Source organism: Urocampus carinirostris, chromosome 12, assembly GCF_059441175.1.
Source record: "Urocampus carinirostris isolate Australia breed hairy pipefish chromosome 12, RoL_Ucar_1.0, whole genome shotgun sequence".
Lineage (NCBI taxonomy): Eukaryota > Metazoa > Chordata > Actinopteri > Syngnathiformes > Syngnathidae > Urocampus > Urocampus carinirostris.
In genome coordinates this window covers 26,782,338-26,804,791 of record NC_142360.1, presented here as the reverse complement: position 1 = coordinate 26,804,791, position 22,454 = coordinate 26,782,338, and the positions used below count along the sequence as shown (strand labels likewise).

Genomic DNA, 22,454 nt, shown 5'->3' with positions numbered 1-22,454 from the left:
GCTTCGTTGGAATCAGATCAGATGCTATTGTAAATAAACCATTTGTAGAATTGTAGATAAATACATACAAATACTGTATTTTCTGGACTATAAGGCACCCCAAAATAAGCAAAAATTCGAAAGTGCGCCTTATAATCCAGTGCCCATAAGCCTTTCAATAAGGCGCACTGGAATATATGGCGCACTTTCAAATTTCGGGCAAATTTTGTTTTTTGAGATGCGCCTTGTAGTCCAGACATTACAGTATATATGTAAATGTTCTGCATTTAAATAGCGCTTTTCCAGTCAATGAAGACCTCCCAAAGTGCTTTACAATGTGCTTCACACTTTCCCTTTTACACACACTAACTAATCGATGGCAGCATCAGCCATGCAAGGCAACTACCTGCTCATCGGGGGAATTAGAGATTCAGTGTCTTCCCCAAGGACACTTCGACATATAACTCGGAGGAGCCAGGAATCGAACCTGCGACCTCTTGATCCCAAGACTTTACCTCCTGAGCTACTGCCGCCACATCTGTAGAAATAAATGAATAAATACCAACAAATGCCGTGTTTTCAGCACTATAAAGGCACAAAATAAACCCACAAAAAAAAACAGAAATTCGAAAGTGCACCTTACAATCTAGTGTGCCTAATTAGTCTGAAAGAATATTTTTGAGGTGCTCCCTCTAGTCCAGAAAATATGGTATATGCCATACGTAGAAATGTAGAAATAAACAAATACCCACATATACCTTATTTTCTGCACAATACGGCACACCAAAATAATCCCAACATTTTCTTTTTGTTGTTTATCTATTTAAATCTGTGTTTTCTAACCGCTGTGAGTTACAGTAATTGTCGTACCGTGCAGTGGGAAATGATCCAATTTGTGTGCCTGTGCGGTCTAGCGAAAGCTATCTTTCATCAGGATTTACTTTTACCGGAGATGCAATGGCACCAAATGGTGGTGTCGCGCGAGATGTTTTTCAATGAAAGAAATGTGATTTAAATGACATATTTTTGTAGGGGGCGGCACGGCTGTTGAGTGGTTAGCGCGTCAGCCCTGCGGTGCGTAGGTTCAGAGTTCGATTTCAGCTACCTGACTCCCTGTGTGGCGTTTCCATGTTCTACCCAGGGACAAATCTCGAGGTGTGAATGAGCAAGTGAATTGTCTGTCTCTGTGTGCCCTGCCCAGTGCCTGAAGATGGCTGGGAGGGTCTCCAGCAGAAGATGGTTGTATATTTTTGTAGGTCTTTACTTATTCTACATATGCCATGAATGGTCATCCAGAAACAGAAACCCGAAAAATAAATACCTAAAATAAAAATAGTAAGGCTTTCCACAGATATGTTGTTGCTCGCTTGAACAATGAATACATGATGCTTATGCATCTGAAAATATCCGATTTGAGCTTCTGCGTCCTGACTCAAACAGACCGGAACAAAGTAAAGGGAGTCTGGGTATGGAGGGATCACGGGAGAGGTCGTGTTATGTGAAAATACTTCTTCCTGTGTGGGCGGAGAAATAAAGTAAGCTTGCTGGTGCCGCACGCCAACGTCTATGAGCAAGGTCAGCCTCCAACTTTTCTCCTCAGACTACGAACTGGTGGTTGCTGTTGGAGTTTGCCGTGTACGTTTGCCGACTGTACTGGAAGTGGTCGGTCAGCACGTTGTTCCAACTGTTCTGTTCCTGGAAAGAATCGTGGGAGGAAGGTGCAGAACCGTTGGCCTGATGCTTTTGGAAAACCGGGTTAGCAAAAGACATCAGGTCCTGCTTGCTGCTGGGCAGGAGTTTCTTCTCTTGGTTGGCGTCGTACTTGGCCTGTCGGGGACAGGAAAAGGACATCACGCTCACATTGAAACACAAAATTGACAGGGAAAAAAACTTTTTGGGCCAGGGGTGTCAAACATATGGGCCAAACTGATTTTTTCTGGCCTGCGAAACAATGCTGAGAGACGCACAAAAGAAAAATCAGCCACATCACGTCAAACAATCATCTGCACTCTATATTGCACACTGTCCCTTTAAAGGTGAGGAGTGTTGTTATGATGTCCTTAAAAAGTTGAAAGTGGATTTTTCTCTTTACTAAGTATATGTTACCTTTGCACAACTGAGGTAAAAGAGCATTTTTATCTTGTTTTCCACTGCGCCTATCTGCTTTTCTGCTTTTGCCTGGCTGTCTTTGCAGAAATAGAAAGAAGCTCTAGCGCCTTTCTATAATAGATATGAATTCTGAAAGAAAAGTTCCACGGTTCCTACAGTTTAAGGTAAGTTGAATTCAAGACTATTTAATGCCTTTTGAAATCGTATTTAAGTCGACAAAAAAACGACAACTAAACCCCCCCCCCCCCAAAAAAAAAACATTGAGAACACCACTGCACCCTAGTGTAGTGGAGTAGCAAATACACTTTGTTCTGGGAAAGCTATAATAAAAAAATAAAAAAAAAAAATTAAAAAACGCACCCGCCCACCACTTGACCATGGCTATCGCTGCCAGAGGGAAGCCCGTCCCATTAATTGAGAACCACTGGTGTGAGTTTAGCACAAAAAAAACCCGACTCCTTGAAGGGCAACTTACCTTATTGTAGAGAAAGACCCCGACGATCGCGGTCATCATGCCCAGCACATTTGTGAGCGTGACGGGGTTTCGCAGCATAAAGAGCGAAATGCTGATGACCATGATCCTCTTGGTGGCGTTGGCCACCGCGTAGCTGAGCGGGCTGACCAGACTGAGCACGCTGAAGGCGATGACGTTCTGAGCGAAGTTGCAGAAGCCGCTGAGGAGCAGCAGGAGAACCGTGCTGGTCCATCCCGACACGTCCCACTGAGAGGATGATGCAAATGCTCAGATGCCATTCAGGTTGGGGAGAAAGAAAAAAAAGAGAAACATGCACCCACCAGGTCATCATTGATGAGAAAAACTGACAGGTCCACCATTACCCAAGTGGGCAGCATGAAGATCACCGCGTTAAAGCCCAAAACATTGAGAAGCCGTAGGTGGTGGATGTGCGTATCGCGCAACACCTGGAAATAAAAAAGATCAATATGTCTCTTTCTAATTTGACATGAGTCCCTGAAAGGAGAAAGTTGAAAATATCCACATGAATTGTGACACACAACTTAAGCATTTCAACCTGTACCTTTTTGGAGAAGATATTTTGCAGCGAGAAGCAAAGCGTGGCAGCCAGAGCGCTGATGAGGCCCGAAACGTCGAAGGACAACTCTGTCACTGTTGCCAGAAACACGCCGCCAATGATGGGGATCAGCGAGACGTACACCTTCCATGTGGACAACATTGAGGCCACAAAAACTCAGTTAAGCTAGAAAACGGTACAGATCTAAATTACCAAACGAAAACAGAATCATCTCCTGTAGTTTTCGAAGTAAAAAATGCTTAAAACACAATTGTTTGATAACAGTATGTATAATGTTAGTGTGTAGCACAAACCATGCTTTCATTTGATATTGTCTGTTTTCTTATAATTCTATGGTGTTAATATATTTTGACTTTTTATGTTTATTTGGGGGCAGCACGGCAGCGCAGTGGTTAGCGCGTGTGCGGCACAGTTCTAAGGTCTTGGGAACCTCCTGTGTGGGTTCAAATCCAGCTACCGGACTTCCTGTGCGGAGTTTGTATGTTTTCCCGTGCTTGCGTGGGTTTCCTCCGGGCACTCCAGTTTCCTCCCACATTCCAAAGACATGCATTTAAGGTGGATTGGCCAGTCTAAATTGTCCCTAGGTGTGAATGAACGAGCGAGTTGTCTGTCCCTGTGATTGGCTGGTAACCAGTTCAGGGTGTCCCCTGCCCACTGCCCGATGATTGCTGGGATGGGCTCCAGCACCCCCGCGACCCTACTGAGGATAAGCGGTGCAGCTAATGAGATGAAATGTTTATTTGGGGCAGATGTCAGGTTTTCATTTCTCTTTGTCCCGCTTTCTTTAAAGAGTGAACTAAACAGATAACGGCTCCAACCCCAAATTGTTAGAATCGATTAATTTCATTATTTCTAAAGCGCTGGCAACCAATTTCATCATTGATTTGTTGTGTCGCTTGATGTATGAGCCACTAAGTACTTTAAATCAATGCAGATAAGTAGTGTGACATTGGGGGTTGTAGTACCACTTTGGTCTGACAGAGGGTGCCTCAAAACAGTTTTTTTTTAAATCTTATTGGCTGATAATGGAATTCAATACAAAAAGAAAGTACTGAATGTTTGAAAAAAATAGAGAACAGTAAAATATTTTCATCAGAACTTTTCTTGTGGAAAATACGATTCGGCCCCAACCTCACACAGAACCAAGCTCTGACAGCCCCCAAGTACCGTATTTTCCGCACTATAGGTCGCACCGGGTTATAGGGCGCACCCCCAAAAAATAGTTTTTGGTCCTATATCTTCCATACATAAGGCGCACCGGATAATAAGGCGCTACAATGGGAACGTCGACAAAACAGTCAGATAGTTCAGTCAAACTTATTACCCCCTTAACATTCCGAAAGCTTGCAAAGAAGCAAATACGTGTTGTAGACACGTGCGGATGCGGTGTCCGTACGATGTCACTCAAATATCATTCGAAGGTTAAAGTCTTGGGATTCAAGAAATGCCAACCATTCCTTAGTTTCTATTTTCTTTTTCGGTCGCAACTTTACTGTGCATATGACAATAAACACTTGGAATTGAGTATAATTTAAAAAAAGACCCATCACAGAAACATCTAGATCACTCTGAAACAAGATACTGGGAAAATATATAGCCGGAGTAGCTCACCGAAGTCGTTTCGTTCAATAATAATGTGCAACCATTGTCCTCTTATATCCGTGAGTGTAGTAAATCCAGGAGAGTAAAATATTTACAAATACAGAATGGTAAAACATGTTTCCTCTAGATAGATAGATACTTTTTTCATCCCCGCAGGGAAATTCACATTCTCTATGCCGTAGACAACCACACTTGCTATTCACATTCATCTTTTTCGGCCAATTGCAGGCTTTATTTTGCCCTTTTTAGCCTATGCGAGCCTGTAAATGATAAAAAGGATCCGCCCCCTTTACCTCCGAATAACTTTGGCCAATAGTGATCGATTCAAATGATGATTGACACATCTTTTTCGGCCAATTGCAGGCTTTGTTTTGCCCCTTTAGCCTATGCGAGCCTGTAAATGATAAAAAGGATCCGCCCCCTTTACCTCCAAATAACTTAAGCCAATAGTGATCGATTCAACTGATGATTGACACATCTTTTTCGGCCAATTGCAGGGTTTGTTTTGCCCCTTTAGCCTATGCGAGCCTGTAAATGATAAAAAGGATCCGCCCCCCCTTACCTCCGAATAACTTTAGCCAATAGTGATCGATTCAAATGATGATTGACACATTGGTTGGCCAATGAAACGCCGGTATATAAATCCCAGCATACACCGCGGACTACTTCGCGTTCGGGGGAAAATCTAGTCGGCGGCTGCTTGCATTAGTTGCAAGACTTTGCGACTTAATATTGATCCATATATAAGGCGCACTGTACTATAAGGCGCATCGTCAGCTTTTGAAAAAAATTAAGACTTTTAGGTGCGCCTTATAGTGCGGAAAATACGGGCAATAGAGTTTGAGGACCTTTATCTCAAGGGAAATGACATAATTGTCCGCCATCTTGTTGATGAGCCAAATTTGGACTTCTTTTAATGATATTGGTTGCTACCAAGCAGGGTGTATTCAATCTTTCGATTTTAGAGACAGCTGATCCTTTACTCTTTTTAATTTGTAATTATATTATTATAATTTTTGTGTGTATTTTCAGAAGATCTGTGTCTAAATTGGTTAAAAAAAAAAACAATGGAAAATCAATACCTTTTTTGCGTTTTATCATTTATCTGCAGCGCTGAAAAGTTATGCATAATATTCCATGTCTTGAGTAGTATGCCCTTTTTCCATGATCAAAAACTCGATATTCACCCAAATTAAACAAGGAAGTCGTTTTTTTTACTGTAGTCGTACTGCGTTGAAAATCTCAATCATGATGGCTGCTGATTTAATGACTATATTTCTTATTTACTATATATTAGTTGTTTGAATCGAAAATTGTATTTTGCCAAAAAAAGTTTAAAAACTGAAGTAAAAAAATGAAAATAATCCTAAAAATAAAGACAATTGAGTTAATTTTAAGTGTTTTCTTATGTGTATGGTTGGTTGGTAGGATTCCTTAAGCATACGGGTCGTAGGGGCACCATTTCCTGTGGTGTGTCTTGGAAAAATACAGCCTGGTGGCATCCATCCCTCTCCAGGCCAACATACGTAGAAACATGAAATTGTGTTTTCTAGAATTCGGAAAATATTGTCTGTTTTCAAATTTAGATTTTTAAACAACAAGTATCTTAAAGTGTTTTTGGTACCACCATTTGAGGAAACTATGGTTATACTACATAAAAGTTATCTTACAAGATAGCTATTCAAACCATTTACTGCAGAAATGGTTTTGCAAGTGTCACAGGCAAACCCAACAAAACTTGTGGACTAGCGTCATATTCAGCGGTGTTGCCCGTCTGTGTAAACACTTGAGTGCAAAGCAAACATGACACACAGATGTGAGATGCAGAAATAAAGCCTTCTTTCATACATCCCTGTTGTAAAAATGTGTTTGTATTAAGTGAAATTCAAACAAAAAGGAATGAACCATTGCATTGTGAATATCCAAGAAACTGCTTTAGCATTAAGCCACTTTAGAGGTTCAATTTGGTACAATCATATCAATTACATCAACAGATAGTTTTGTTTTGATAATTACACTAGAGATCAACCGATTATCGGGCGGGCCGCTTAACGGCACCGATATTTGGGAATTTGCCAGGTATCAGTATCTGCATTTATTTTCAATTTTACGGTTCGATTATTTAGGCTTAGATGCAGATGAGCCTCTCGTTCCCTCTCTCCCATCCCTGTGTCAGACACAACCCGCCCTGCGCCTTCTGATTGAATAAGCGACTGGGGCCAGAGCCACTGAAGCAGGAAGAATAGCATTAAAGTGGAGTAAACAACGACAGCTCTGCTAACTCCTGAGTTCCAAGTCACACGCCGGAGAAAAATGTTGTGTATAGTCCCGTGGTAGAAATGTGTGTGTGTGATTAGGAGGTAGCATAAAAAGTGAAGTTAACTTGTTTTAGGGAAGCACGTTCAAGTGAAGACTAATAAATTAGCTCTTATCATAGCATAAGTTCATCAATCAAGCGTGCACGTTTATGATTGAGAGAGCGCATTAAAAGCACACTAAATTGGAAGGTTTAGTGATTAGCTGTTACCATTACATTAGTTCATCAATCTGGCTGTAAAACAGGAGTGCCCACGCTTTTCAATTTGTGAGATCTGTTGTAATTTCAGTGCAGTTTTTGTTTTAAGTTATTTTATGTCATGTTATTTGTATTGGCATTTGTATTTACTTATTTTAAACAAAAATTGGGCAACTATTTAAGTTTTTATGGACCTAAATAAGATTTACTGTTAAGCCTAATTGGAGTTCCTGCACTGTTAGTTTTTGGTTTCAGTGAATGATGAGTCATGTTAGTTGTGTTGAAATTTTAATTTACCGTAAAATGTTTAAGAGAGCTATTAATGTTTTTTTTGAATTTATAACAAATATTCTTTCTTTCTTTTTCAAAAATGTAAAAAATCTCACGCCGATTTTTAGGATTTTGCAGCAAATGAATATCAGCTCGGTGAATGAGTGGTTAGCCCGTCCGCGGCCCAGTTCTAAGGTCATGGGATCAAATCCAGCTACCAGACCTTCTGTGCGGAGTTTGCAAGTTCTCCTCGTGCTTGCGTGGGTTTCCTCCGGGCACTCCGGTTTCCTCCCACATTACAACATGCATGTTAGGTTAATTGGCCGGTCCAAATTGCCCCTAGGTGTAAATGAGCGAGTGAGTTGTCTGTGTGCCCTACGACTGGCCGGCAACCAGTTCGGGGTGTCCCCTGCCCACTGCCTGAAGATAGCTGGGATCAGCTCCAGTTCTCCTGCGACCCTACAGAAGATAAGCGGTGCAGACAATGGATAAATATCGGTTCCAAATATTGGTTATTGGCCTCGTCTTAATACTAAAAATTGCTATCTGTATTGGCCCCAAAAAAAACAATATATTCTTAAATCACACTAACATAATACAGCAGTGTGAAACACTGCTTGCCAAAAGTCAAACATAGGCTCGTATCAAAACATGAGTAATTTCTCACAGCAGAGGCCAGAAAAAACTAAAACTCCTTAACGACCTTCAACCCTAGGTAGCTGAGGTCTCGTGTCAAAGAGAAGTTGCCACATCACCCGTGCAGAAGCAGCCCAGGGTTAAACAGAGCCATGTTCCTTGCTACTCACCTTTGTTGATTGTTTCTCCTTCATGATGATTCTTGACAAAAGCACAACCCATATTGGCATTGTGGCTTTAACTGCAAAAGAAAAAAAAAGGTAAAAGTGACCATAAAGTTAAAAAAAGCAAGAACAGTTCTTATGTTGCTGTTTTATATCAGGGTATGTTAATCGTATTTCATTTAAGGATGTTTAAGATCTAGAGCAGTGTTTTTCAAACACTGCCCACATCACACTGGAGTGGGCAGTAATTCATTGTCGTACAATACCATGGGAAATTATCCAATGTGTGTGCCTGTGTGGTCTAGCGAAAGCTAGGTTTCATTTGGATTTAATTTTACCGGAGATGCAACGGCAACGACTGCAAGACTTTTTTAAAGAACGAAATGGGGTTCAATAATAAAAATGCTAATAATGAAACATTGTGTGAATCTACAAACACAAATTGTTTGGAGGCTGTGCAATGACAAAATAAAGGCCTCATTTGCATGTGGGGAAAATGTCAATTGTAAAGGTTTTGCAGAAAATAAAATCTGGTTTCATACACCTTTTATCGCCAAATTCAAGCTCTTTTTAAGGGTTTTAAAAGCCAAATTTAATTCCTCAAGTATCATTAAAAGAAAAAAAACCCGGCGTGAATCATGTACCTTGCAGACCCACAAATATATCTGTGAATTACATATGCAATTTTTAATGTTGAGTGTGCATTTATCAATCAAAAGGATTTCTAGATCTTGAATCAATCGCTTATACATTTGTGGATCTGAACAATATGTGTGTAAATATAGTTAAACAAATCTCTAACCATATAGGTGTTTGGTAAAATGACTGTAATAATTAGCTTACATTTTCAGTTTCAGTTCTTCCTAATACAATTAAATGTCCATAATTGATAAGTAATCCTTGCACTAATACCCATTTTATTGTGGACTGTTTAGGTGTAGCATGCATCTGTCCTCTAAGGCACAATGATGACGCTTCATGGGACAATGCCACACAAACTAATAATACTGTGTCTGCCGTTGTTCACGGGGAAGAAGAAATGAAATGGCAAAATGAAGCATCCAGAGAGCAGCGTCAGCATTTTTTAAGCAGACTTGATGAGAAATATGGCAAGCATTACAAGTATTACAAGCACGTCACCAAAAATTCAAGCACTTTTCAATCCTTGAGAACCAATCATTAAAATTAAAGCATATTCGAGGATTTCAAGCACCTCTACAAAACACTGTAAAATTCCTTTTTGTTTTTGCTCTTTACAATATCTAACAAGGCTGCACAATATCATGCGAATTTTCTTTTAGAACTGTTGATGACTGTACATTGTCGTTAAAAACACTGCCAGAAAGCATTTATTAGCCTCATGGACGGTAAAAAAAGGGTACAGATCTGTTGTAAAAATATGTAAATCAGTGATCGATCACTTCCTCATGACCCAATCTCGTCGGCATAGGAGTGTAGAACCGGAGGAAATGACGAGAGAGTGAGCAAATGTGGCCATTACAAAAATGTATGATCAAATCTATATTCCCAAACTTTGACTTACAGTATATCCTAAAATTCGATTTCGCTTTTGCACATTCAGACATGATTGTTATCATGTTGCTGTATTCTTTGTCGAACAGGCAATTGCTTCTTCATGTCAGATCCTTCTTACTTTCGTACATGAAGAAGGAATAGGAACACAATGGTTTGCAGAGATAAAACGTCAGTTAAACAGATTAGTATTGACAAACAGACGCATTATTAATATTAATTTCAGATGGGTAAAAGATTTACCAGACCACTATTTGATGTTAAGAATCATTTTCAAACAGTATAAATGTTACATAATTCCCTAAGACAATGATGAACAGGCTCATCTTTTCCCAAGGCCCATCACCATCCGAGAAACATTTCTAGACTGAAAAAAAAATCTTGTCTTCATATAGAAAATGTGTATACAAATGTTCTTTTTTGCTGCTACTGTAATTGCACTAGTTTTCATTGCACGTTTTCTCTCATGCACTTACACCACCTCCAGCCAGTCTCCAAGGACTACCTTGCAAATATTTGCTCGCTTATCCTAATAACCTTCATTTTTCTCAAACGTTACAATAAGATGCTTTAAATGTGGAGTTCATGTTTAAATATGGTATGAGTGGTTTAACTGCTTTGAATTTGTAATAAATATTGTAATATTGTAATTTGTAATAAATATTCAAATTCCCAAAAATAACTTGTAATCGTGCTTTGTATTTAAGGATCGTGGTGGAGTGGTTAGCGCATTCACCCAACACGCAAAAGGTTTCCGGTTTGAGACCGGGTGGAAACATATGTTGGCCTGGAGAGGGATGGGCGCCACTAGGCTGTACTTGCCCAAGACACACCACAGAAAATGGTGCCCCTACGGCCCTAGTGCTGAAGGGATCAAACCAACCAACCAGTTTAGATAATGTTGACGTGTGAAAAACAGTAAAACAATCGCTACTTGTGCACGAATAATATAACTTAATATCAATGCTAAGGTGTTACAAAGGAATGTGATTACTTTTCTCTGTAACGTTATTATTTTGGGGATTATACAAGAACAACAAACTAAAGTAATCAATAGGGAAAACATGAGCACCGGATTTACAGTGAATATGTGCTAGTCTTTTTATTTGTAAAATTATTTTGGTTATACACCGTGCCTGGAGGAAAAAAAAAGTCTTGGACAGACCCAGAAATGGGGAAGGAGATCTTTGAGTGGTTTAAAGACCAGAGACAAAATGGATATGGAGTGTCTTGGTTAAGTTTTCATTTGCAAACTTTCAAGATTGCGCAAGCTAAGCATAATAAAGGCTTCACTGCTCCTACATATAGGTCTACATGTCATTCATTATGTGGCTATTTCAAAGCAGTTTTAGGGGGTTGGCTTCTATATATTCTATATATATTCGTTCATTCATTATCCGCACTGCTTATCCTCAGTAGGGTCATGGATTTGCTGGAGCCCATCCCAGCTATCTTCGGGCAGTGGGCAGGGAAAGCCCTGAACTGGTTTCCAGCCAGTCGCAGGGCACACAGGGACAGACAATTCGCTCGCTCATTCACACCTAAGGACAATTTGGACCGGCCAATTAACCTGACATGCATGTCTTTGGAATGTGGGAGGAAACCGGAGTGGCCAGAGGAAACCCACGCAAGCACGGGGAGAACATGAAAACTCCACATAGGAGGTTCAATCTCATGACATCAGAACTGTGCCGCACACGCGCTAACCACTGCGCCGCCGTGCTGCCCAGTATATAAGTAACTAGAGTAACGCACAACTTTTTGGTGTCAGTGAGCTGGGGGGTGGTTTACATTTTAAATGAAGTACTGGTAACTAGAGCTGCAACAATTAGTTGAAGTTGTTGATTAAAATCTATGATAAACATAGTTTTTCCAGCAAAGCACGACATCTCTATATGCTGTGAGCCGTGCACACACACAACAGCATCTCTGGTTGTAGGGGTAAAATACAGAAATGGTAGCGTCAATTTTAACTATACGTACCAAAACTTATTAGGTTTTGGAGCATTTTTGGACTGGATCGCGGCAAATTAGCACAGGCATTTAAAGATCACATTGAACTTTTGAACGGAACAGGGACGGACTCCCCTCGGTAAGATTCGAGTAACATTCAAGCCAAGATGGTTTTGAATCTTTGATGACATGCATTTTATGCACGTACATTTCTCCATTAGAGAGCGAGTGTTCAGCCAAACTGTCCTTGAAAAACATTATAAACAAATATAAAATGAATGCAGTTTGTAGAATAAAAACATCAGTTGTTGAAGCTGCTTGATTTCAAACCGTTGAGAATCGATTAAATAATAAAAAAGTAAAACAAAACCAAGCGTCGGAAATACTCCACTGCCTTGAAATGTCAAATCAAGTCATGTTTATTTGCAGTGTCTGAAATAACGTCTGCCCGGACGCCCGGGGCGTGCATCTTTTACGTTGAGCGTACAACTTACAAAATGTCTCCGCCCGGGTGACCGACAACTTTTTCAAGGAAGAAAAAAAAAAAAAAAAGTTTGTTTCTTTTTCGCCAAATCAAACGTTTGCTATATTCCAATTTTGAAATCTTCGTTTGGTTTGGAAATTTTGGTTCGTTTGTCAATTTGCATACTCGGCAGCCAATCAAAAGCCTGCATCGAATAACTCCGTGGTTCCAGACTTTTCCGAGGGTTATAAGGTCGCACATTTGACTATCATTTTCCAAAGTAGAGAAAACACAGGAAAAATGGAGAAATGGTTAGGAATCAAGCCAAAGCCTCAGCTCCATAAGAAATATTCAAAAGAAGCAAACAAAATTTTTGATGCTACAAAACGTAAACGCACATTAAAAGTATTTGTGGAAAGAGGATTTCACGTGGCTTGTAGCAGACTCAAGCCAAAACCTCAGCCCCAGAAGATACATTTTGTTAGCTTCTTACGAATCTATGACGCTAAAACGTAAACGTACATTAAGAGCATCTTGGAAAGCTTGCAGCTTGTAGCAGACGACGCAACGCAAACATTGCATGAATGAAGATGAGTACATACAGGTACATACTGATGGCATATGGAAAACAGCGATGTCATATACATGCAATGAATGTTAGAAGTAAATTAACTTAATTCTAAAGTGTTGTTCTGTTATATATTCTAATTATCAATCCTTAATACTTTACAACAATGTTTTTGGCGATTAGTCGTCTTATTGTGTTTCAAGTTGTGAAAAATGAGGCAGGCAACTGTATGGCTAGGCAAGCAACTTTTCAGAGTTGTCTGCCCTGGTGTCTGGTAACTTTTTGTCATGAGTTTCAGACACTGTTATTTGTATAGCCCTTAAGCACAAGGAGTCTTAAAGGGCTACAAAAACCATTATTGCAAACTACAGACTGTTAATACGCCATCCTCTGACCAGTCAATTTGATTCCTAGCCCCGCTCTCGCCCCCCTTTTTATCTCGGCTAGTGTCACTTGCGGCATAACGACAGAGTCTGTGGAGGCTCCGGTATATTATTAGAGTATGGTATTAAGTGGTTATGCTGAACGACTATTATACCACAAATTATAATGTGATGTTCACAAATGGTGTTAAATTATCCTAAATTACTTTCAAGTGACATAAAATAACGTTTTTATTTGTTATTGCAAAAATTTTTGAAGCCTGGTCATCCTGGAAGAGGGATTACCACATGTGCGGCCCCATCTCAAGGTTTCTTCATTTTCCTCATGTTGAGGTTTTTGAGTTTTTCCTTGCCCTCCTGTAGGTTTTAGACGAGGGGGTGGTGTAATAATAGTCTGTGGTTTGCAATAACCTGTGCAGCCCTTTGAGACTAAAGTGGAACCTCGGTTTTCGAACGCCTCTCAGTTCGAACAAATCGGAGTCCGACCAAAAATTTCGAGAAACTCTTGCTTCGCTGTTCGGTCCAAAAATCGGAGTCTGAACGCCGGTAATGCGTAAGTGCGTACGCTAGGGTGCGATGCTGAGCGGCGTACGGGTGTTTTAGCCCCTTATTATGCCTCCGAAGAAAGTCAGTGCAAGCAGCAAAGTTGCTACAGGTGAAAAAAGAAAAGTAGTGCGTACAACTATTGCATTTAAGAAAGAAATAATAGCAAAATATGAAGGAGGTGTGCGAGTGTCTGATCTTGCTAGGGAATACAGCATGGCTAAATCTACGATCAGTACGATACTAAAGAATAAGTAGGCTGTGAATTCTAGTGATGTGGCTAAGGGAGTGAGTGCTATAAGCAAGCAACGGCCGCAAGTTTTGGAAGAGGTTGAAAAACTTTTGATGACTTTCCTCTCGCCACTGTCCACTTGCGCCTTCTGCTGACCACCACAAAGGTAAGGAATTCTATTCATACTGTTTTTCTTTATCCTTTTTTTTTATTTTTACTCGTTCATGTTAGCGTAATCGTTCGTACGGAAGATTACGATAACGCGAACGTACGATTAGCCTGGGTTAGCTTTATGTTAAACATTCGAGGTAAACATTCAGGGTGTTGGAACGGATTAAAACGATTTACATTATTTTTAATGGGGAAAATGATTTCGGTGATCGAACAAATCGGGTTTCGAACAGGGCTCTGGAACGGATTATGCTCGAGAACCGAGGTTCCACTATATTTGTGATTAAGAGCTATACAAATAAAAATGACTTGACTTTCAGACAAGCTAGATACTCTGGTTACCCCTAAAGCTCTGAACCTAAAATCGCCCCGGTTGTTAGCCAAAGCAGCTAACATCAGCTGGTGCTAAGGACAAAAATCACGTCCCGGGTCCCTTACTCACCGGTATGTGCGTATGAAACAGGAACCTTCCATATGCTGAAGTGAGCCGACACCGACGCGAAGTATTTCCCAAAAGCTAAAGGGAGAATGGTCCACCAGTAGTACCTCTTGGGCAGTTCACTTTTGGGGACTCCCCAAGCGCGCAACAGCGGCGGTAGGAAGACAACAATAGAAAAAATGTGGAAAAGCGACACGGTGACTGGGTAAGGGAAGCCATTGAGGATGATTTTGTTGATGACGTTGCCGCCCGAGCTGACTGTGTACCAGCACACGCAAAGAACCACTATACGGAAGCCTTCCCTGACCTGAGCCCGCTCCACCGCAGCCATCTTTCCAAGCGGAGACCGCTGACGCGTCACCCGCGGCGGGGTGTTTGCTGCGTCCCGGAAGCGGACGAGGAGGACATCCGGTATTGAAAAAATAAAATAAAAACTAAGAAATAAAACCAGTGATAGAGTTCTCTTGTGTAAGGCAGAAGTTGACTACAACCCCTTTGTATCCTTCAAAAACGTGCAATAAGAACCACACACAGGGTAGGATATCGGGATAATACTTATATTTTATTCATGCAGTCCAAAATATTAAAATTGGATGATTTAATAACATTTTTCACTTCACAACTGTTATTTAAGTTCAACAAAAACATGGTGCCAGAAAATATTTTTCCAGAAAGAGGGGAATTATAACTTGAGGGGCTGTAGTGAATTCAAAATCCCAAAGGTGAGAACAACCAGGAAAAGTATGTGTGTGTCTGTGTGTGGAGTCAAACTTTGGAATAATTTACAAAACGAGATCAAACAATGTCCAACTATCCATGTGTTCAAATTTAAATACAAAAAAAGAATTACTAGCGAAATACAGGGTTGAAGAAAATATGAGGAAGATTGGAAATACTGCGTTTAAACCTATGGTTAACTTGTTGTTATTGTTGCTATTATTATATCATAACTGTTATTATAAATATTTTTTTTATGGTTGTTATTATCATTGGTGCCGCAGTGATGTTTGGTAACTAGTGGCATTATGACGTTGAGAGATGGGTATTACTAAGATTAGTGTATAAAATATGTGATTATTATAATTATTATAATTATTGATGTCTGACCTATGTAATAAGTATATCCATGAGATTTTGTTGTATTAGACACAAGAGGAGAAGAGGATTTGTAAAATGTATTTAATATGGAAGATAAAGGGGTAGGGAAAATAAGCATCTGCTTCTGACTACCCCTTTTCGAACATCTCATCTCATTAGCTGCACCACTTATCCTCAGTAGGGTCGCGGGGGTGCTGGAGCCCATCCCAGCAATCATCGGGCAGTGGGCAGGGGACACCCTGAACTGGTTGTCAGCCAATTGCAGGGCACACAGGGACAGACAACTCGCTCGCTCATTCACACCTAGGGACAATTTGGACCGGCCAATCCACCTGAAATGCATGTCTTTGGAATGTGGGAGGAAACCGGAGTGCCCGGAGGAAACCCACGCAAGCACGGGGAGAACATACAAACTCCACACAGGAAGTCCGGTAGCTGGATTTGAACCCACAAGACCTTAGAACTGTGCTGCACACAGGCTAACCACTGCGCCGCCGTGCAGCCCCCCGTGTCCCATATCAATATAAATATACCACCTGAAAATGGTCCCAATCCTGCAGTTACTTAAGAGACAGCATTTAGACAGCAATTTTGGTCCAAAATAATGGTTTTAAAATAAAGAGCAAGCAAAGTTATTTTGTAAATAATGTCACAAAATACTGCAAAAGAAGATGCCAACACATGTTAACCTTCAGTAGACAGCTGTCCGAGGAGAAATAGTACGTGTGCCCTATCTATAGCTCTGCCCATTCCTACCGCTCACCCAATGAAATCGCTCGAGGTGCTTTGCTAGAGCTTTGGGGTAAAAAGCTTGTTTTGGTTTAAAGTTTTTTCTGTGGCTTTTCATTATACTGTGTCTCAACAATAAACACAGATTGTTTAATAAGCTTCCATATAAGGATTATTTAGTGATTTAAAGCCAAAACTGTGTCATGATTACTGATTTGGATCACCCTTTTCGAACATGTTATGTACTAACATTATTTTGTTGTTAACTCATTGTTTTTGTCCTGTTTTTATTTAAATGTTCGAAATAAAAGTTTTCATTCATTTATTTTCATTCAGAAGAGATTTCTCATTTAACAGATGCCTCCCTCTCCGTTTATGGACAATAAATTAGTAGCAGAGATTGACAAGATACTATGCATTTTGTATGGAAAAATAGAACCCACCATGTTAAAAATATGTTATTTCTAATGATCATGCAGAGGGAAGATTACAATTTTGTGATTTGGTAGTTTAAATCGTTCATTTAAAATGAATTGGGTACTATATTTCATTTAAAAAATCCTGACACTAAAGGGTACATCATTTCTTTCCATAATCTGTCCAAACTGGGTGGAAAATAATTCTTCTTGGCTTATAATTACAACATTGATAAAAAAATGTCTATCTTCCACCGGCAGGCTTTTCTCTCTTGGTCTCGTTTTCAAACACAATTTCTCTCCACGCAAATACTGTATTTGGAACAATCAGGATATTTTATATAAAAATAAATCCATTTTTATTCAATAGTGGTTTGACTACAATATTATATTGATGTAGGTTTGGTCAACTATACTCATATATATAATTCATTGAAACATACTGTTTTCCCATTTTACCTGATGACTATGCAAAAGACGTTGGAGCAATCTCTCCAGGGATATGGATGTTATTCAAATATCCAAGTGATGAGGGATCTCAACAAATCGCTAGAGTCTAGACAATCAGTGGAGTCTGCCTTGTCCAACGATCGTCATCAAAGTCAAGGGCTTATCAGATCACTGTGTAAAAAAGGATACTGTATCTGTTCCATATGTCATGTCTTTTTGGAAGAAATATATTCAATCGATTGACTGAAAAAAAGTCTGGTTGTTTTCCAAATGCTATTTACTAAGAAACAAAGTGAGAATTTTCATTCAAATTAATTCACAGGATTTACCCGGCCAAAGTTCATAATGCAAAAAGGTTCAACTAAGATATCGAGGTCAAACGAACATTTTGCTCCACTGATCCGGAAACTGTAACACATTTATTTTGGCTCAGCACCCCACAGTAAAATACTTATTCTAACAATAGCATGATTTGTTAGGTCCAGGTTTCGTACACCTTTTAAATGGCCAAATTCAAGCACTTTTCAAGGACGTTCAAAGCCAGTTTTCCAAATTTTCCAGTCCCAACTTAAGAGCCTTACCTAACCTAAAGTCCATGGCAAAAAAAAAAAATTCAAGAACTTTTCAAACCTTGAAAACACATTAAAATTCAAGCATTTTCAAGGATTTCATGCACCCGTACAAACCCCATAGTTCCTGTCTGAGTTCTGCATCAAGCGAAGGTACAAACACTACAATACCATGCCACCACCAAAATATGATTCAATTGTGTGATTTTCATTTATTTATTTTGATGAATTTACAAGCAAACATTTACTAACAGGCCCATGAAAGAAATTAACAACATACACTAAAAAAAGCTAAGCCAAATAAAATAGCAGAGAATCTTGTCCATAGTGTTGAATACATTTAGATGTGTTCTGTGCTTTCCATTTTTAGATGCAGCCAATGAAACAAGCACATAGTTATGTTTCTGTGTGTCAGAACATTTTCATCAATCTATGGGAAAAACAGGATGACTTACTCCTGTATTGGTGTTCAAACTTGTATTTAAAATACGTCAAAGGAACACACAAACACGGTCCATTTGAATCACAATGATAAATAATAAGCAGAACACGGTCCATTAATTTTCGCCAGTGACAGGTTATTCAACAAATGATTCTTCGCATAGCCAATCAAAAACCAATGTCAAACTGGTATGTGCATAAATATTACTGTGAAATTTTTCAGGGTGGGTTTAGTGAAAAGGATACAAAATACAGTTAACTTTTTTATTTTATTTTATTTTTTTACAAAAATCGGTCCATCTCAGGAAAACAGTTGCCATAGTGGTAGTCTTGACACATAGTTGTTCAGGATCCAAACAATCTGTGAAGAAAAGGAAAATTTTAAAAATTACAAAAAAAAAAATCACAATCTCTTCCATGTTTTTCTGTACAATTGTACCAAGCTACAAAGTTTAATAAGAATTAGCTAAAGATGCACATTTTTATAAGTGCATCCATCCATTATCTGCACCGCTTATCCTCAGTAGGGTCGCGGGGGTGCTGGAGCCCATATCAGCCATCTTTGGGCAGTGGGCAGGGGACACCCTGAAATGGTTGCCAGCCACTCACTCGCTTATTCACACCTAGGGAAAATTTGGAACGGCCAATTAACCTAATATGCATGTTTTTGGAATGTGGGAGGAAACCGGAGTGCCTGGAGGAAACCCACGGAAGCACGTGGGGGAACATGCAAACTCCAGACAGGAAGGTTCGATCTCATGATCTCAGAACTGTGCCGCACACACGCTAACCACTGCGCTGCCGTGCTTTTTATAAGTGCATATGTAAGCTTTTTTATACAGAGTATACGCATTGATCCACCAGTGTTTCTCAACTGGTGGGTCAATGCGTGTACGCTTCGTATAGAAAAGCTTTTACAAAAATAAACATTGGTATTGGGAGGGGCAGAGGTGAGCAGTGCCCACCCACGGACACGCTCGGCTCACCCAAAGGAAACAGGATGTAGTGGTAAGAGCAGTCTGGAAAAAATACACACACAAAAATCAAAAGAAGAAAAACATAAAAAGAGAAAGTTTTAAAAAATATATAAACCAAGGAAGAAAAAAAAATCTATGAAAAAGGAACAAAGGAATAAAAGGAAAAGGAGAAAGAAAAAAGCAGGAAAAATAAGACATAAAGGCAAAGGCAAGAAAAAGCTAGGTAAAAATAAACAAAAGAAAAGAAAAAAGAAAACAGAAACAGACAACTTACTCGCTCATTCACACCTAGGGACAATATCGGACCAAACAATTAACCTGACATGCATGTTTTTTGGGAATGTGGAAGGAAACCGGAGTGCCGGGAGGAAATCCACGCCGGCACGGGGAGAACATGCAAACTCCACACAGGGAGGCAGTAGCTGAACTTGAACCCTGAACCTCTGCACCGTGGGGCAGTTCACCAACCACCCAGCCCCCTTGCTGCCCCCGCGACCCTATGAGGATAAGCAGTGCAGATAATGGATGAATGGATAGTTGCATTGACCTTTATATTTATCAAATGTAAAGTTCTGTTTAAGAGTAATATTAGTCATGTTAGTAGTTTTAAAATTCTAATTTACTGTTAAAGGTTTTAATGACCTATTTAAGTTTTATATACCTTTATACCAATTGCCGCTAAACCCATTTTATTTCCTACACTGATAGTTTTTGGTTTAATTGTGTTTAAATTTAAATTTTTGACAGTACAATAGCTATTAAAGTTGTATTTGAATGTGTAACAAAAAACCGTTTTGGTTTTGAACTGTTAACAAATTCCTACGCCAATTTTTATGCTTTCACAGCAAATGAACATCGCCTCCAAATATCGGTTATCAGCCTCCTCTTAATACTAATAAACGAAATCGGCCCTAGGGCGGCACGGCGGCTAAGGGGTTGGCGTGTCTGCGGCAAGGTTCTGAGGTCATGGGATCAAATCCAGCTACCAGCCTTCCTGTGCGGAGTTTGCATGTTCTCCTCTTGCTTGTGTGGGTTTCCTTCCACATTCCAAAGACATGCATGTCAAGTTAATTGAGCAGTCAGAATTGTCCCTAAGTGTGAATGAACGAGTAAGTTGTCTGTGTCTGTATGCCCTGTGATTGGCTGGCCACTAGTTCAGAGTGTCCCCTGCCCACTGCCCGAAGATGGCTGGGATGGGATCCAGCATCCCCGTGACCCTACTGAGGATAAGTGGTGCAGATAATGGATGGATGGATCATATCGGATCATATCATATCAGTCGACCCCAAGTGTTAACGCTCGCGTTACTTACAGAATCATGCAAAACATGATAAAGATGTTCCATAGTGCGATGAAGATGCGAAAGTATCGCAGACTTAGCAAGAACTCTCGAATGTTGTCACCTGATGAATAAAGACAAAAATGCACCATACTTAATTTCTTGGAGTCCTGCTTTCCTTAATACACATACCTGTCGTGAGCGCCCTAGACTCGTCTTCAAATCCATGTGATTCTTTTCTTTTGCTACAACACAAATCACCCTATTTATTCATGTTATGGATTTAGTCGTACTAAAATGATACGCTATTACAATCGTACTTACAGCTTGAAATTCAGCACAGCTCCGGCATTTATCAACAAGGTCCTGGAAAAGGACACGACACACAGTTTTTGTTCCACTTTATTGGATGATAGCTAGTGAGCTAGTTAGCGACCAATTTATATACCAACGTATATAAAATTTAACTATTTAGCAACCGAAATGGCAACAAAATGTGTTCCAAGTATGAGTGTTTATTCGAATGAATCAGTTTATTTACCCAAACAACAGCAGATCTCCGATCATCCTGTCTGCATTAAAGCTTGACACTTCACTTCCGTATTCGCATCAAACCACGTGACGAATAGGGGTAGGATAATTGAATTTCCCCCGAACTTTGTCTTCAAGTTAAACGCAGTCTTCTCTGTCAAAAACAAAATGACGGCTGTGGATTAGTAACGAGCAGTTTACGGATAAATAAACCGATATTCCATCTGTTTTCTTCCGCTTATCCGGCGTCAGGTGGCGGGGGAATCAGACTCAGAAAAATTCCAGACCTCACGACAGAGCCGACCCAAGAAATAAGCGAGCTTAAACAGCTACGTGGGGCCCATGAAACCACGAGGAGCCTCCCGCCCCCGAGTGTTGTTAACTGTTTCGCTGCCAATATTGTCATTTTGCGTGTCCAAACAGAAATACTTCTACAAAAATACGACAAAATAACTACAAAACTAAATATACAATATACTGCTTAAAAACGGAGACCTCATATAGTATTTGCTTTCATTCTGAAAATAAAAGCAGTAATGCAGAACATTTTCATCTACATTTATAGAATTACTACAAAAATACTTCTACAGTGAAGCCATATTACTACAGGCTACTACAGAATTGTTTCCTCCAAAATACTACAAAAAGACAACTACAGTAATATTACAAAAATACGAAAGAAATATGACAAAAAATACTACCATGGAAATACTACAGAATGTCTACAAAAATATTACTAAAATACTGCTTAGGAAATACATCAATTATAATTTTACTGAAATACTAAATAAATACCAATACCTAATACTACAATATAAAATACTACAAGAGAAGTATTATTACAAATGTACTGCTGTAAGAGGTTTACAACAGAAATACTGCAAATTACACCAAAACGATGCTACAAAAATTCTCCTATGGAAGTATAAAAAGAAAACTACAAAAATAAAACTACTGCAACACTGTACGACAAAAATACTAGAGAAATACTACAGATATACAACAAACATTCTTAGATGGAAATACTACAAAATACATTAGAGATAGTACAAAAATAGTAAAAAAAGATTTTACAGTAATACTACAAAAATACTTTAATCATAAAACTACTGTAATAAGAAAAAATACTATAAAATAGTACAGAAATACAACAAAAATTCACTTTCGAAATACGACAGAAATACTAAAAAAAACACTACTATGAAAATACTACATAAAAATTACTTCAGAAATACTACCAAAAAATGGTGCAAAAATAAAACAACAGAAACACTACAAAAAACTAAAGAACTTCAATAAAAATCCAACTTCAAAAATACAAAAAAACAGTAAAAAAAAACCTACAGTAATAC

At 39.3% G+C, this 22,454-nt stretch overlaps 2 protein-coding genes across 2 annotated transcripts; both read right to left on the bottom strand.

The window, feature by feature from the left end:
• Positions 1 to 218: 218 nt before the first annotated feature.
• On the bottom strand, positions 219 to 14,969 carry slc35e1 (solute carrier family 35 member E1). The gene is made up of 6 exons (XM_088350124.1): positions 14,616 to 14,969; positions 8,334 to 8,404; positions 3,126 to 3,263; positions 2,884 to 3,009; positions 2,564 to 2,809; positions 219 to 1,806 (listed from the first exon to the last, which is right to left on the bottom strand). Exons 1-6 carry the CDS (start codon positions 14,941 to 14,943, stop codon positions 1,576 to 1,578), a joined length of 1,140 nt encoding a protein of 379 aa, XP_088206250.1. The 5' UTR covers positions 14,944 to 14,969; the 3' UTR covers positions 219 to 1,575.
• A 3,097-nt stretch (positions 14,970 to 18,066) lies between these two features.
• smim7 (small integral membrane protein 7) lies at positions 18,067 to 21,458 on the bottom strand. The gene is made up of 5 exons (XM_088350125.1): positions 21,113 to 21,458; positions 20,896 to 20,937; positions 20,764 to 20,816; positions 20,605 to 20,695; positions 18,067 to 18,676 (listed from the first exon to the last, which is right to left on the bottom strand). The coding sequence occupies exons 1-5, from the start codon at positions 21,136 to 21,138 to the stop codon at positions 18,661 to 18,663; spliced, it is 228 nt and encodes a 75-aa protein (XP_088206251.1). The 5' UTR covers positions 21,139 to 21,458; the 3' UTR covers positions 18,067 to 18,660.
• Positions 21,459 to 22,454: the final 996 nt, after the last annotated feature.

Coding starts and splice junctions, on each gene's coding strand:
- slc35e1 (XM_088350124.1), bottom strand. CDS start 14,943: ATGGCTGCGGTGGAGCGGGCTCAGGTCAGGGAAGGCTTCCGTATAGTG. Junction 3,264..8,333: donor AGGAGAAACAATCAACAAAG/GTGAGTAGCAAG, acceptor TCCACATGGAAG/GTGTACGTCTCGCTGATCCC. Junction 2,810..2,883: donor TTCTCATCAATGATGACCTG/GTGGGTGCATGT, acceptor TCATCCTCTCAG/TGGGACGTGTCGGGATGGAC.
- smim7 (XM_088350125.1), bottom strand. CDS start 21,138: ATGATCGGAGATCTGCTGTTGTTTGG. Junction 20,938..21,112: donor GGAGATCTGCTGTTGTTTGG/GTAAATAAACTG, acceptor GTCCTTTTCCAG/GACCTTGTTGATAAATGCCG. Junction 20,696..20,763: donor GTCTAGGGCGCTCACGACAG/GTATGTGTATTA, acceptor TTTATTCATCAG/GTGACAACATTCGAGAGTTC.